Consider the following 17,603-nt stretch of genomic DNA (forward strand, 5'->3'; position numbering starts at 1 on the left):
AGAAAGCAATTCAGTCAATGGCTAAGCTGAAAATAAGAAAAATCAGTTTTTTTCCCCTTTGATTATACAACCCTTTGAATTCAATCATTAAGAGCCTTGATTTTTAATTTTGTCATGAGGAGAAGCGAACTTTATGTTGAACAGTTTGTTACTTTCTAGATTTCTTTTTTTTTTTTTAAGTTTATTTATTTATTGTTGAGTGTGGCCATGCACATGCGCATGTGTGGGAGCAGGGGAGGGACATGCAGAGAGAGGGAGAGAATCCCAAGCAGGCTCCACGTGCTCAGCACATGAAGCCTGAAGCAAGGCTCGATCTCAGAAACCATGAGATCATGACCTGAGCTGAAATCAAGAGTCAGAGCTTAATTGACTGAACAACCCAGGCGCCTCCCTCCTCTAGATTTCTTTATACCATCCCCCTCCCACACATTTACACTTTTGGTTCTCCACCTTCCCTGAAATCTATGAATGGCCAGAGTTCTAGTACCTGAGTGAACCACCAAATGTTTTCGGAGGCTAGAATACTCAGCAAAGGAACGGCCACATCCTTGGGCTTCACAAAGGAAAGGCTTCTCTCCTAGAGACAGAAAATAAGTTAAAGACTCAGTCTTCTGATGAATTGACTATCTATTACTCTCTTTTCCCATTAATCTTACTCTGTTTCCAATGACTTGCTCTGATTTCTTGAATTCATGCTATATAATTTCAATTGGGCCATTCAGCAAGTGTCATCTCTCAATGATCTCCTAGTGGACAGCCACCATATAGTCCTGCCCTCTTCTTTAGAGTGGCTACCTCTGAGCATCATACTTCTTTCTCCCACCTGGCTCAAGGGCTGACCCCAAGCTACAATGACCTACCTTCTTCAGTAATCCAATCCCTTTTGAGGGTATCAAGATCAACACCATATATGCTATCAGGATTTTTACTTTCAATCAATTCTCTTTATGATTCAGTTTCTAAATCCACTAAAAAGTAGAGATTTCTACAAGTTACAAAATAGGTATTACATAGTCCTTTTCTATAAAGCAAACAAAAACAGGTGTTCAGTCAGAAGTATAAAGAAAAACCTGTAACAATATGCTAAAGGTAGTTATATCCTGACAGTGGTATTATGGATGGTTTGCTTTCTTCTTTGTGCTTTTCTGGAAGTTTCATTGTTTACAGTATTACTTTGTTATTTTAAAAATCAAAGATGCATGGTAAAAACTAATTAAGGTCTGTAGACTGGAAGTACTTTTAACTTTCTGGTTTTGATATTGTACTGTGGCTACATAAGATGTCTCATTTTGGGGACACTGGGTGAAGCACACAACAAAATCCTTTGCACTATTTTTTTAATTTTTTTAATGTTTCTTTATTTTTGAGAGAGAGAGAGAGACTGAGTGGGGTAGGAGCAGAGAGAGAGAGAGACACACACACACATACACACAGAATCCGAAGCAGGCTCCAGGCTCTAAGAGGTGAGCACAGAACCCAAAGTGAGGCTTGAACCCATGAACCGTGAGATCATGACCTGAGTCGAAGTCAGACGCTTAACCGACTGAGCCACCCAGGCACCCCTCTTTGTACTATTTTCACAAGTACTCATGAGTCTATAATTATTTCAAAATAAGAAGTGGAAAAAAAAAAATCAGAGATGCAGTTCTTATCTGAAGGTCACAGACTAGTATGAGAGAAAGAAATGTATTCATACATAACTTTAATGTAAGTTTCTGTACAAAAAAAGTACTGTAAGTATTTAGAAAAGAGAGGAATTCTAATTGTGGTAATTTTTTTTTTTTAAAGAAGCTGAATTTAAGCTGATCTTAAAAGATGACAAGGAAGGAAGGGAATTTCAGGCACAAAGAACAGTGTGAGCACAGCCTTGAAACTAAGAGTACCCAGGACAAGTTCAGAAAATAGCAAGTGTAAAATAAGAAGTATACCTATTGGTCTCTGCCTCTGGTTCCTGACACAGAGCTCCTAAATCCCTTGGAATTTCCTAGGTGATAGTAGTGTCTCTTATTCTAGTGAGGTAACTCTTGGGTGGGCTCCTAGATAAGGGCTGCTCTCCAGAAAGACCAAGCCATGATTAGAAGCTTGGGATTTTCAGCCCCATCCCCTACTCTCCAGAGAGGGAAGAGGGGCTGGACATGGAAATTAATAACCGATGATGCCCACATGGAGAAGCCTCTATAAAATTCCCAAAGTACAGGGTCCAGAAGCTTTCTGGTTGGTGAACACAACTACACGCCAGAAGGGTAGCACACTCCAACTCCATGCGGGCAGAAATCCCTGTACTTCAGACCTTTCCAGATCTCGCCCTATATATCTCTTTGTCTGGCTATTCATCTGTATCCTTTAGCATATCCTTTATTATACAATAAACTAGTAGATGTAAATAAGTGTTTCCCTGAGTTCTATGAGATGTTCTCATAAATAACTGAATCCAAAGGAGGATCATGGGAACTTCTGATTTGTAGCCTGGTCAGACAGAAGTTGTGAGCAACGTGGGAACCTACTACTTGCAACTGCCATCTGAAGCAGTATGGGAACAATCTTGTGGGACTGAGCCCTTGATCTGTGGGATCTGATGCTATCTACAGATAGACAGTGTTAGAATTAAGTTAAATTGTAGGACACCCAGCTGGTATTGCAGAGAATTGTTTGGTATGGGAAAAATCCTCACACATTTGGTGTCAGAAGTGTTGTCAGTGTGGCAGCAGTGTGAGAGTAAAGGAGAAACCCAGGAAGAGCGAGTTTCCCTACCCGGCAACTAAAGCTGACACGGTGACAACAGGGGAGCTGGGCATGGAAGGGGGGACAACACTGCTCTAGATTATACTGTTCTTTCAGACTGTACCACAGTTTAATGTTTGTGACTTTCCAGTGAGTGGTCTGTAACTTTTCTGAAAACATGTTTCTATACTCACACCTACCCCAAAATGCTAGGCACTCAAAAGTTGCCAAATAAATGAATAATATACTTGTTATTACAGCCTTAGAACAAGACTCATCAGAATCTAGTGGCATGAATCACTGCATCAAGCTGGCTTAGGTGAGATGGCCTTCGCATTTGGAAACTGAGAGGATGGTGATTTTTGCTGAAAGGAAAAGACACAGGAGAAGAGGATGGTCAAGAGGCAATGCTGCGTAATGATTAAGAGCATGAGTCCATTAATGTTGAGTTCAAATCTTGACACCACCACTTATTAGTACAGGGAAGATAGTTGACCTCTCTGAGAAGCAGCTTTTTCTCTATAAAATTAACACAATACAATCTCGAAAGATTATTTTGAGAACTGAGACACTACAAGTTAAGTATCTTCAGCATAGTGTCTGGCACATAGTCAGCCCTCATGGTAAGCCATTGAAATTGGTAGCTTTAATTACTATCGTTACTACTAATAAAGACCAAAACTGTGGCTCAGTTTTGACATTTGAGATAATGTGAATTATCAGCATTTGAAATCAAAATCCTTGTAAGAGCTTTGGAGTCAGATCAGAATTCAAATCTCAACCCTGCCTTTTCCTAGCTGTGTAATGTTGGGCAAGTTATTTAACTCTAATCTCCTGTTTCTTCATCAACAAATACAGTATCTCATGCATAAAGTATCCTTGAGAATTAAATGGGATAATGTGTATGTGCTGGACCCATATTAAATTGTGTCAATAAATGCTAACTTTTATTATTATATTAATTATGGCGACTCAGATCTGTGAGGCATCCAGGGAGAAATGATCACATTGAGCCCTGAGACTGCAATGAGAGAGCACACTGAGTGAAATGAGAGAAACATGAAATTCTGAAAATGATGAACAATTAGAGGAGATTAACAAGGGAGAGCTAGAAAGAGCTAGAATGAAGAGAGAAAATAAGGTCATGCCCCAAAGTAAAAGGAAGCATTTTAAGATGTTCAGTTTTATCAAATCTACAAACATAAGTTGCAGCACGAAGATGAATGGGTTAATGAATTCAAAAATCAAGTACGGTGAACTCTATCTACTTCTTCCCTAATCTATTCAGCTAGATGTTTTTCTTGTTCTTTCATTCAAACTGCTTCTTGGAGCAAGTATAGTTTACTCTCTCAAGAAAGAGCTGAGAACACAGCTATTCTGCCCTAAAACATATCCAGTGGTAATGGCACTCTAGCAGGAATCATAGGGGCATACCTGGAACAAGTTTCACTTTTTAATGCCCTTTAATTGTATTTGCTATTGTTTTAGCAATGCAAGAATAAAGAAGAGACAAAGAAAGTGGCAAGAGAGGGGGAAGAACAGTTACACATCCTCAGAGACCAGTCTTGGTTCAGTGATTAAACTCTGACAAGAGACTTAGCACATTTTAGGCTTGGAAAGTCGCCCTTAAACTCTCAGAATGAGAGTCAAGGTATTTTTATCGTGGTCCTTTGGTATTAACATGCCATTGGACCCAAATCAAGTCACTTTTCCATTTGCTTCTCATGTTGTGAGGCTTTAACAAGAAAGCAAACTCCTCAAAGTCAGGGGTTAAAATTAGCTTTTGTATTTCCCCCCACCTTACCCCATTTGGTGGCTAGAAGAGGCTCTGTATGGTTTGTATAATTCAATAAATATTACTGACCAAAATTACAACCAAGTAACATTTGAAGAAATTTAGCAATACTAATTTTGTCCATATCTCATCATATCATTGTTATCAGAGAAGGTCTTATATGCCTTCCTACACTTTAAGCTCCTAGAGGCAGAAATTAACACTGTCCATTCCTCACACACAGGTGAAAAGTCAATAAATGTGACTGAATTAATTGAAAAGTGCCACGAAGCATGTGAAAAAAAGAAATTCCACTTTTCGAGTTCTAGCAACAACCTTAGACCTTCATTTCTATTTCCACCTCAGAGCCTTTCTAAGGATAGGCAAGCAAACCCTGAGCCAAGTGGTAGATTGCCTGCAGGAATGTTGGGGTTGCACACACCTGTATGGATGCGCAAGTGGTTCTTCAGATTTCCAGCTGTAGTGAACTGCTTACCACAGCTAGACTCGGGGCACATAAAGGGCTTCTCCCCATTATGAGTCCTCATATGCACCTTCAGCCTCTGCAACACATAAAAGCTTTTCCCACAACCTTCCGCCGGACAGATGAAAGAGCGGTCATTTCTGCAACAACAAAACAAAACAAAACAAAACAAAACAAAAACAAACCAACAAAAACAAATCACATAAGCACCAATACCTGAAAATGCTCTTTGCTAGAAAGGGCAAGTCACAGCTCCTGTTGCCTCTCAAAGCAGACAGTAACTCCCAAACGTAGGTATGTCAGAATCACCTGATGTCTGCTAAAACTACAGATGCCCAGGACTGCCTTCCCCTTTTTTTTTTTTTTTAAAGTAATCTTACGCCCGATGTGGGTCTTAAACTTACGACCCCAAGATCAAGAGCTGCGTGCTCTACCTACTAAGCCAGCCAGGCGCCCACACCTTATTTGTTGAATACTGATTTTCGCAGGTTTGAGAGTAGGGCCCACACTTACTTTTTTTTTTTAAGTTTCCCAAAAAATTATGTTTTATGTTTTGGCACATTTAGGTGCCAAATGTCTTACTAAATATCTGTAAAGAATGAGGTAAATGAGACAACGCAATCTTTCTATTAAAGAACAAAAGACATCTTAATCACGAGTAAACTGGAGCCCCTGCTTTCCTTTGTCAATTGAGGGACAAGCTCCTCCAGAAGCATCACTGTTCTTGACCTCTAAGCATGGAACCTCAGATATGCTCACCGATGAGTTTTGAGATGGTACTTGAAGTGAGCTGGCCACACAAATGTCCGGTCACAGCCTTCAACTGTACATTTGAGTTTCTTTTCCACTTGAGGAAGGGGCCCAGAATCTTTGGGCTGCCCATCTCCAGAACCAAGGTGGACATTCTCTCCTGTAACAGAGTCACATATTTGTAATCTAGACAAGGAACCTGTTGAGGTACTTTGGTTCAAACGATAAAGCTCCTATATTTTACTCCTAATGATCAGCAGGCAGATATCTATCTTCAGCTTCCTTAGCTCTCTATATATCCATTTAACAACAGAAGTGAGTGAGCAATTTGTTCCTAACCCTTTAATCCAGAGAATTATCAAAAGCCATCATGCTTTGTTTCACAAGACTAGGCCTCTCTGGCAAATGTCCACATGGTTTCGTATCAAAATAGGAGAGTTAAACCTATTTTGTATTACACAAATTGGCAGGGTAGCAGATACATCAATACCTGGAGTGGGGTGCTAAAGATGACTTCAAGTTCTAGGTATTACAAAGCTTGTATTTATTTTAGGAGGAGCAGCCATTCTGGCTTAGTTGTGGACTTAAGGTTGTGCTTTCTTTTGTAAATGATCAATCTTAGATTTCTATCTTCTGAGGTCAATTTGGCTGTTTCTATCATTGTAGAGAATTAGAATAACCTTCCAATTTCCTGTGCTACCTCTTTTTAGTTATAAAACTAAAGAATGCAAGAATTTAAGAATGCAAGAACTCAGCTGATTTTAAAATTTCTAAACACATTTTAAAAAGCTAGAGGTAACATCTACTTAAGTTTTTTGTTCAAAGAATAAAAGGAGGAGGGAAAAGGAGCACGTAGGGAGGTTCCTCCCTTAAATTTAAAGAAAATCAGTTAATTAAAAATTTATATAAATCCCAGATTCACAGGTGGTACTCCTTTTCTTTCATTTTCCTCAAGCATATGGAGTTTATTTTTCTACTATACATACCTCGGGAATAAGATTTATATTTCCAAATTTCCCTCTCAAAAGCCAAGAATAGGGATAATAAATGTTGTACCCACCACACTCCCTGGAACGTGACAACTGATCAGTTTCCATCCCGTCTATTAATCTTATTCTCTTCCTGTCCTACATTCCCTTTGCTGTACACTTCAACTAAGATGGCTTTTGCTAGTTAATATTAACTTTTTCTTTCTTAATGTTGTCCCACAGTTTTTTAATTTAATTGAAAAATACCTGCACATAGGTAAATTTTTAAAATTTCCTGCAACAGGAAATTTCCCACCAACTCCAGAGCTCCAGGCAATTAATGTCTAATGAAAGGTCTGTAGAAATCCCATGCTAATATAGAAATTTAAACCAGTGACATTTGGGGCTTTGTGCATTCAATGTTATAGATACAATGAGAACACTGATATAATCATGAAATTTAAAAGTTGCTCAGAAAATAGTGGGTTGCCTTGTATTTGAGTCCTCATAAGACCACTCCCTTAAAAACACTAAAGCACTGTTTGCAGAAGACGGATAAGCTTAAAAGGACCTCAGCCAATGATAGTTTTGGATATTTATTTATTTATGTATTTATTTATGTATCTATTTATTTTAGTTTTGGATAGAGATCCTCTGATGAATGGTTCCCCCCACTAAAAAAGAGAAAGACGAGGAAATTCAACACCTCATACTGAGCATGTCAGATAACACTGTAAACATTTTAAAGATCCCACAGTTATGTGAGAAAGGCCTCTGCATTTGGGATAACATTTCCAGTGACAGTATCATATATAGCATGGTTCAATAAATTTTTTCTGTAAAGGGCTAGACAGTAAATATCTTCAGCTTTGAGGACCATATGGTCTCTGTTACAACTACTTAACTTTGCCACTGTAGCAGTCATAGACAATTTGAATGTATGCCTGTGTTCCAACAAAACTTTATTTACACAACGGTTGGTTATTTGGCCCTTAACTAACCCCTGATATACTGCATCATATACAAAATTTAAATATTTCTGTATTTCAGTCAACTTAGATGGAAGTGAAGATGTGCTCTAAAAAACTGCTACAGGACTCTCAAAGTGGCTTTAATAACAACAAAGATATTTATCTTACAAATCCATTTAAATACTGAATAAAATCATTTCACTATATGTTAGTGGGTAAAAAGCAATATTAAATTGATATATTTCATGATTTAAAATGCATGTGTACAGGCACCTGGGTGGCTCAGTCGGTTAAACATCAGACTCTTGGTTTCAGCTCAGATCATGATCTCATGGTTTCATGACTTCGAGCCCCATGCAGGGCTGGCTCTGTGCCGACAGCACAGAGCTTGCTTGGGATTCTCTCTCTCTCCCTCTCTCCACCCCTCCCCCACTCACGCTGTCGCTGTCTCACAAAATAAATTTTTAAAAAATGTTAAATGCATTTGTAATCAAAACAATAAAAATTTCAGGTTGGAGTTAAGATGGCAGAGAAGTAGGGGGACTGGGATTTCCCTCATGCCTCAAACACAGCTGTCCTGAGGTCAGAACACTTAGAACAGAATACAGAGTGCAGAATAACAGAAAAATCTCTATAGATGGACAGAGACAGCTTGGTGGGACAGAGGTGTGTGTTTGTGAATTGAGAAAGATAAAATGGTGGGCACCATAGGCATGGAGGGGAGGAGACCCCTTCTGTGGAGAGACAAAAGGAAGAGAAAGAGAGGCGAAGGAAGCATAGTATTGTGTTTGGACAAAAGAAAAACCTCTCAAGAGCATGAATGGGGAACAAGAAATAAAGGAGTTTCTACTTTGCCGTTTCTACTTTGCAAACGGCCTTAGAAGTGAAGATCAGAGTTTTCAGGGGTACATGACTTTCCCGGCACTGGCTTGGACATGTCCCTGTGTGCACAAGTCTGGGGGGAAAGGGGAGCCCAGCCCTGGGGCACAGTAGCGACCTCAGGGAGCACTGGGAGAGAACAGTCCCTTCCCTCGAGTACTGTGGGAAGAGGGTTTATTGCCCCCTCCAAGGACAAAAGATCCTGCAGGCACCTGCCAGCCAGAGGCCCTGTGTCGGCTGGGCAGAGTGGTGCTACCCCAGAACCAGGTCTGCACGAAGCGGGACCCTTTAAGACAGTGGGTTCTGAATGCCAGCCGAGCACCTAGGAGGCATGGGAGACTGTGGAACAGGACAAGCCGCCCACGGCGCTATTCTGTGAGGGCTGCCTGAACAGTGTGGTTTGAGACACCCGGTCTGGGGAGGACAGACCGGGGTGTCGCCGTTTTTCTCCCCATCACCAACACAGTGGGGCTTCAGGGAACAGGAGAGCAGCCTGCAGTGGAGGCCACTGGCTTACACCAAACCCCACCCCTCCGTGCCTGGCAACTGCTTATCTACCAAAGTGGAACTGACACTGACCAAACCAGATGGCCTCTCCTGCAGACCAGCACAGCCACCTGTTCCAGGCCCCAACAGACAACTGGACTGTGGTTTTGTATGTCAGTCTGTTATTGTTTTCTTTTCTTTCCTTCTCTTTTTCTTTCTTTTTCTTCCTACGCTCTTCTTTTTTTTTTCTTCCCCTTTTGAAATCAGGCTCACAGTTTCTGATTTGATTTCTGATCGATCTTTATATATATATATATATATATATATGTGTGTGTGTGTGTGTGTGTGTGTATATATATGTGTGTGTATATATATATATATATAATCTTTTTTTCTTTCTTTTTTTCTTTCTCTCTTCTTTATTTTCCTCTCTCTCTCTCTCTCTCTCTCTCTGGATTAAGCCTTACAGTTTCTTTGATTCTCTGCCTGTTTTTTTTTTCACCCCTTCCATTTCTCTCTTTGTATGGAATAAGGTTCCCTCCCTCCCTCCCCCACTTTCCTCTTTTCCAAGGTTACTTCAACAAACACATCAAAGCACACCTGGTGGAAGGTCCAAACAATCCACTACTATGAGCAGTGGGATAGAGCAGCCAAATACTCAATAACAGAGTACACACAACACACTCCAGACAGTTCCTGAAGTGCCAGGCCCTGGACAGTGTACGACCCCTTTTTAATATAGCACTCACAGGTGTGGGACACATAACAAAAGCTATTAAAACACATAAAAGGCAGAAACCTTGTCATAATGATGAAATGGAAGAATTCTCCTCAAAAGAAATTCCAGGAAGAAATGATAGCCAGAGAATTTCTCAAAACAGATATAAATAATATATCTGAACAAGAGTTCAGAATAACACTCATAGGACTAATAGCTGGGCTTGAAAAGAGCATAGAAGACAGCAGAGAATCTATTGCTACAGAGATCAAAGACCTAAGAAATAGTCTTGATGAATTAAGAAATGCTATAAATGAGATCCAAAATAAACTAGATGCAGTGACAGCAAGGATGGAAGAAGCAGAGGAGAGAATAGGTGAAATGGAAGATAAAATTATGGAAAATGATGAAGCTGAAAAAAAAGACAGAAAGAAAATTACTAGACCATAAGGGGAGAATTTGAGTCCTAAGTGATTCAATGGAATGAAATAATATCCATATCACAGGAGTTCCAGAAGAAGATAGAGAGAAAGGGGCAGAAGGTTTATCTGAACAAATTATAGCTGACAACTCCCCTAACCTGGGGAAGGAAACAGATATCCAAGTCCAAGAGGCACAGAGAACTCCCTTCAAAAAAAAAAAAAAAAAAAAAAATCAAAATCAGCATCACAACATATCATAGTGAAACTGGCAAAATACAAAGATAAAGAGAGAATTCTGAAAACAGCCAGGGACAAACAGATCTCAAACTACAAGGGTAGACACATAAGTGTAGTAGACCTGTCCACTGAAACTTGGCAGGCCAGAAGGGAGTGGCAGGAAATATTCACTGTGCTGAATAGGAAAAATATGCAGCCAAGAATCCTTTATCCAGCAAGGCTGTCATTCAGAACAGACGGAGAGATAAAGGCTTTTCCAGACAAACAAAAAGAAAGCAGTTCATGACCACTAAGCTAGCCCTGCAGGAGATCCTAAGGGGGACTCTGTGAGTAAAAAGCAGCAAAGACTATAAAGGACCACAGATGTCACCACAAACATGAAACCTATAAAGAACACAATGGCACTAAATCTATATCTTTCAATAATAACTCTGAATGTAAATGGACTAAATGCCCCAATCAAAAAGACATAGGGTATCAGAACAGATAGAAAAACAAGATCCATCTATATGCTGCCTATAAGAAACTCTAAATATTTTAGACTTGAGGACACCTTCAGATTGAAAGTGAGGGGATGGAGAACCATCTATCATGCTACTGGAGGTCAAAAGAAAGCTGGAGTAGCCACACTTATATCAGACAAACTAGATTTAAAAAAATTTTTTTTAATGTGTATTTATTTTTGAGACAGAGACAGAGTGCAAGTGGGGGAGAGGCAGAGAGAGAGAGGGAGACACAGAATCTGAAACAGGCTCCAGGCTCTGAGCTGTCAGCATTGAGCCCGATGTGAGGCTCAAACCCACGAACTGTGAGATCATGACCTGAGCCAAAGTCGGACGCTTAACCAACTGAGCCACCCAGGTGCTCCCAGACAAACTAGATTTTAAAACAAAGGTGTAACAAGAGACAAAGAAGGGCATTATAGCATAATTAAAGGATCCATCCATCAAGAAGAGCTAACAATTATAAATGTTCATGCCCTCAATGTGGAAGCACCCAAAATATAAATCAATTAATCACAAACATAAACACATGTACAGATAATAATACTGTAATTATAGGGGACTTTAATACTCCACTCAGATAATCTAGGCAGAAATCAGTAAGGAAACAACAGCTCTGAATGACACACTGGACCAGATGGACTTAACAGATATATTCAGAACTTTTCATCCTAAAGCACCAGAATACACATTCTTCTCAAGTGCACATGTAACATTCTCCAAAATAGATCACATACTGGGTCACAAAACAGCCCTCAACAAATATAAAAGAATTGAGATCATACCATGCATATTTTCAGATCACAATGCTATGAAACTTGAAATCAACCACAAGAAAAAAAATCTGGAAAGTCCCCAAATACATAAAGGTTTAAAGAACATCCTACTAGGGGCGCCTGGGTGGCTCAATCAGTTGAGCGTCCGACTTCAGCTCTGGTCATGATCTCACAGTCCGTGAGTTCCAGCCCTGCGTCAGGCTCTGTGCTGTCAGTTTGGAGCCTGGAGCTGGCTTCGGATTCTGTGTCTCCCTCTCTCTCTGCCCCTCCCCCACTCACATTCTGTCTCTATCAAAAAATGAATAAACATTAAAAAAAAAAATTTAAGAACATCCTACTAAAGAATGAACGCATCAACTGGGAAGTTAAAGAAGAAATTAAAAAATATATGGAAGCAAATGGAAATGAAAACATGATAGTCCAAACCCTTTGGGATGCATCAATGGCAGTTCTAAAAGAAAAATACATTGTAATTCAGGCCTATCTCAAGAAGCAAGAAAGGTCCCAAGTACGTAACCTAACCTCACACCTAAGAAACTAGAAAGGCAACAGCAAAGAAAGCCCAAAGCCAGCCGAAAAAGAGAAATAATAAAGATTAGAGCAGAAATAAATATAGAATCCAAAAAGCGGTAGAACAGATCAATGAATCTAAGAGCTGGTTCTTTGAAAGAATAAACAAAATTGATAAACACCTAGCCAGACTTCTCAAAAAGAAGAGAGGACCCAAATAGAATAAGATCAGGAATGAAAGAGGAGAGATCACAATCAACACCACAGAAATACAAATAATTATTAGAGAATACTATAAAAAATTACATGCCAACAAACTGGGCAATCTGGAAGAAAGGGACAAATTCTTACACACCCACACACCACCAAACTCAAAGGAGAAGAAATAGAAAATTTGAACAGACCCATAACCAGTGAAAAAATTATCAAAAATCTCCCAACACATAAGAGTCCTGGGCCAGAGGGCTTCTCAGGGGAATTCTACCAGACATTTAAAGCAGGTTAAGGTGTGCCTGGGCAGCTCAGTTGGTTAAGCGTCCAACTTCAGCTCAGGTCATGATCTTGTGGTTCGTGAATTCGAGCCCCACGTTGGGCTCTGTGCTGACAGCTCAGAGCCTGGACCCTGCTTCCAATTCTGTGTCTCCCTCTCTCTCTGCCTCTTCCTGCTCATGCTCTGTCTCTGTCTCAAAAATAAATAAACAATGGGGCGCCTGGGTGGCTCAGTCGGTTAAGTGGCTGACTTCGGCTCAGGTCATGATCTCGCGGTCCGTGAGTTCGAGCCCCGCATCGGGCTCTGTGCTGACAGCTCAGAGCCTGGAGTCTGTTTCGGATTCTGTGTCTCCCTCTCTCTCTGACACTCCCCCGTTCATGCTCTGTCTCTCTCTGTCTCAAAAATAAATAAACGTTAAAAAAAAAAATTTTTTTTAATAAATAAACATTTTAAAAAAATAATAAATTAAAAAAATAAAGCAGAGTTAATACCTATTCTTCTCAAGCTGTTCAAAAAGATAGAAATGGAAGAAAAGCTTCCAGACTCCTTCCATGAAGCCAGCATTACCTTGATTCCCAAACCTGACAAAGACGCCACTAAAAAGGAGAATTACAGGCCTATATTCCTGGTGAACATGGATGCAAAAGTTCTCAGCAAGATACTAGCAAATTGAATTCAACAGTATATTAAAAGAATTATTCACCATGATCAAGTGGGATTCATTGCTGGCTGGTTCAATATTCACAAATCAATCAATGCGATACATCACATTAATAGAAGAAAGGATAAGAACCGTATGATCCTGTCAACAGATGAAGAAAAAGCATTTGGCAAAATACAGCATCGTTTCTTAATAAAAAACCCTCAAGAAAGTCAGGACAGAAGGAACATACCTTAACATCATAAAGGCCATATACGAAAGGCCCACAGATAATATCATCCTTACTGGGGAAAAACTGAGAGCTTTCCCCCTGGTATCAGGAACATGACAGGGATGTCCACTCTCACTACTGTTGTTTAACATAGTGTTGGAAGTCCTAGCCTCAACAATCAGACAACAAAACAAAATAAAAGGCATCTAAATTGGCAAAGAAGAAGTCAAACTTCCGCTTTTTGCAGATGACATGATACTCTACGTGGCAAACCGGAAACACTCCACCAAAAATCTGCTAGAACTGACACATGAATTCAGCAAAGTCACAGGATATAAAATCAATGTACAGAAATCAGTTGCATTTCTATACAATAATAAAGCAACAGAAAGAGAGGTCAAGGAAACATTCCCACTTATAACTGCATCAAGAACCACAACATACCTAGAAATAAACCTAACCAAAGAGGTAAACTATCTGTATGCTGAAAACTATAGAAAGCTGAAGAAACTGATGATGACACACAGAAATGGAAAAACATCCCATGCTCATGGAATGGAAGAACAAATATTGTTAAAATGTCGATACTATCCAAAGCAATCTACACGTTCAATATAATCCCAATCAAAAGAGCACCAGCATTCTTCATAGAGCTAGAACAAACAATCCTAAAATTTGTATGGAACCAGAAAAGACCCCAAATAATCAAAGTAATGTTAAAGAAGAAAATCAAAGCTAGAGGCATCACAATACCGGACTTTAGCCTGTATTACACAGCTGTAATCATCAAGACAGTATGGTATTGGCATAAAAACAGACACAAAGACCAGTGGAATAGACTAGAGAACCCAGAAATGGATCCACAAATATATGGCCAACTAATCTTCAACAAAGCAGGAAAGAATATCCAATGGAAAAAAGACCGTCTCTTTGGCAAATGGTGCTGGGAGAACTGGACAGCAACATGTAGAAGAATGAAAACGGACCACTTTCTTACACTATACACAAAAATAAATTCAAAATGGATGAAAGACCTAAATGTGAGACAGGATACCATCAAAATCCTATTGGAGAAAACATGCAGCAACCTCTTTGAGCTTGACCACAGCAACTTCTTACATGACATGTCTCTGAAGGCAAGGGAAATAAAAGCAAAAATGAACTATTGGAACCTCATCACAATAAAAAGCTTCTGCACAGCAAAGGAAACAATCAACAAAACTAAAAGACAACCTACGGAATGGGAGAAGATATCTGCAAATGACACATTGGATAAAGGGTTAGTATCAAAAATTTATAAAGAATTTACCAAACTCAACACCCGAAAAACAAATAATCCAGTGAAGAAATGGACAGATGACTGGAATAGACACTTCCAAAGAAGACATCCAGATGGCAAACAACCACATGAAAAGATGCTCAATAGTGCTCATCATGAAGGAAATACAAACCAAAAGCACATTAAGATATCACCTCACACTGGTCAGACTGGCTAAAAGTAACAAGTCAGGAAACAAGAGATGTTGGTGAGGATGTGGAGAAAGGGAATCCTCTCGCGCTGTTGATGGGAATATAAACTGGTGCAGCCACTCTGGAAAAAAGTATGGAGGTTTCTCAAAAAATTAAAAATGGAATCATCTTATAACCCAACAGTAACACTACTAGGAATTTATCCAAAGGATACAGGAGTGCTGATTCACAGGGGCACATGCACCCCAATGTTTATAGCAGCACTACCAACTGTAGCCAAATTATGGAAAGAGTCCAAATGTCCATTGACTGATGAATAAAGATGTGGTATATATATTAAATGGAATACTACTCAGCAATGAAAAAGAATGAAATCTTGCCATTTGCAACAACGTGGATGGAATTGGAAGGTATTATGCTAAGAGAAATAAGCCAGAGAAAGAAAGATGCCATATGATTTCACTCATATATGGAGTCTGAGAAACTTAACAGAAGACCACAGGGGAAGGGAAAGAAAAATTAGATACAAACAGAGAGGGAGGCAAACCATAAGACTCTTAAATACAAAGAACAAACTGAGGGTTGATGGGGGTGGGGTTGGGGGGCTGGGGAAAAAAAATGGGCTGGGGATGGGCATTGAGGAGGGCAATTGTTGGGATGAGCACTGGGTGTTGTATGTAAGTGATGAATCATGGGAATCTACTCCTGAAGCCAAGACAACACTGTATGTTAGCTGATTTGATAAATAAATAAATAAACAATAAAATTTTCAAAAAACTAAACTTTCAATGTTTAATTTTAACTACATGCTTAAAGGTTTATATATCTAAGTTAGCCCCCCAAAAAGGTTTTATGAAATCATCTCATTGACAAAATAGAAGATGGTCATATATTTGGGCTGACTTTATATTTTAGCATACAAAGTAGTTGTTTGGGTAGTAAGTTAACATATTTTGAGAGTAATGAAAATATCACAAAATGCTTTGTTAATTATAAAGCATTTCCCAGACAGAATCTTATTTAAGTATCTAAAACAACCAAATCTGGTAAGCTACTTGATCTCTATGTTCTGAACAAGAGAAAACTGAAGGTAAGGAGTTTAAATTCCCCAGGCAGAGAACTAGTTAATGACAGCACCAGGTCTGGATCCCAGGTCTCCAGACTCCAAATCCCAAGTTCCCTCCCTACACAGCTTCTTAATGGCACATACAACACTACTTCCGTAGTGCAACAAAGAGATGCTGAAGGTTTTGGGATCCACAGATTAGGAAAAGCATCTCAGGAAGAATCTGAACTTTAGAGCCCCCCAAAATAGTAAAAGGGACCAAGCTAAGCAGCACTACAGTAGTCAAAGCAGAGCTAATTATTTTGAACCTAACAGAAGTTTGAAGTTCTCTTTGCAATGACATGGATACAGCTAAAGAGTATTATGCTAAGTGAAATAAGTCAGAGAAGGGCAAATACTGTATGATTTCACTCACAGAGTTTTAAAAACAAAACAAAAAAGCAAAGGGGGGGAAAAAGAGAGAGAGGCAGACCAAGAAACAGACTCTCAACTATAGAGAACTGATGGTCACCAGAGGGGAGATGGGTAAGGGGATGGGTGAAACAGGGGATGGGGATTAAGGAGGGCACTTATTGTGACGACCACTGGGTGATATATGAAAGTGTTGAATCACTATACTGTACACCTGAAACTAATATTACACTCTATGTTAACTAACTGGAATCTAAAGAAAAACTTTAAAAAAAAAAAGTAGTCTGGAGTTCTTGATACAGGAAAGATTTAGGTTAATGTTTCTAAAACTGGAATACTCTGAAATATTCTCAGGAATCCTTCAGTTCTGTATGAGAAAGTTGTTGTTTTTTTTTTTTTTTTTTAATTTAGTTATTTTGAGAGAGAGCGTGTGCATGCACACACGCGCACACCAAGCATGGGGGAGGGACAGAGAGAGAGAGGAGAGGGAGAGAATCACAAGGTGGTTCCACAGTGTCAGCACAGAACCCGACGTGGGGCTTTATCTCACGAACTTAAATGACTGAGCTACCCAGGCACCCCTGTATGAGAAAGTTTTTAATTTTCACTTGCATGTTAATCACAAAATAATCATAAGCATATTCTAGATCATCTTCACGAGCTCTAAATAGCTAGGTACCAATGTAAGATTTCAGGGCTTAAGTTTGGTTTGTGATAATGATAGAGTGCACCTTAATAATTTGCTGTAGTACCTTAATTGTCACAGATTAGAGGGAAATATAGAAGCAGCTCTAAAACAAAAACTATTATGGCATAAGCAAAGGTTGTGCACTGGTTTAGGAGTGCTTTAAATAGAGTCCTGGTTGTCAAGTTTTAACATGCACTGGAACCACAGAGAGGGCTCACTAAAAGATTGCATGTTTCTGATTCGTAGGACGAGAACCTGACAATTTGCATTTCTAAGTTTCCAGGTGATGCTGATGGTTCAAGGACCACATTTGAAAATTACTAGATAGAGAAAAGTGGCACAGAGTAAGGAGTACAGGCATGCTGAACTCAAAAGAAATAGCACTACAGCCTGTTTGGATATTTAGA

The 17,603-nt window shown here is 39.4% G+C and overlaps 1 protein-coding gene across 4 annotated transcripts in view; it reads right to left on the reverse strand.

The window, feature by feature from the left end:
- Nucleotides 1-17,603, reverse strand: part of ZNF410 (zinc finger protein 410) — a 50,516-nt gene that overhangs the window by 12,641 nt on the left and 20,272 nt on the right. For all 4 annotated transcript variants that reach the window (XM_047079378.1, XM_047079379.1, XM_047079377.1 and 1 more), the window contains exons 6-8: nt 5,739-5,889; nt 4,938-5,119; nt 488-577 (exon numbers count right to left, since the gene is read on the reverse strand). In XM_047079378.1, the coding sequence (XP_046935334.1) occupies nt 488-577; nt 4,938-5,119; nt 5,739-5,889 (423 nt within the window). The remainder of the gene's footprint in view (nt 1-487; nt 578-4,937; nt 5,120-5,738; nt 5,890-17,603) is intronic.

This window comes from Lynx rufus, unplaced genomic scaffold (genome assembly GCF_022079265.1).
Source record: "Lynx rufus isolate CCGP_SWC_20201006 ecotype Redwood Valley unplaced genomic scaffold, mLynRuf1.p SCAF_17, whole genome shotgun sequence".
In the NCBI taxonomy this organism is placed as follows: domain Eukaryota; kingdom Metazoa; phylum Chordata; class Mammalia; order Carnivora; family Felidae; genus Lynx; species Lynx rufus.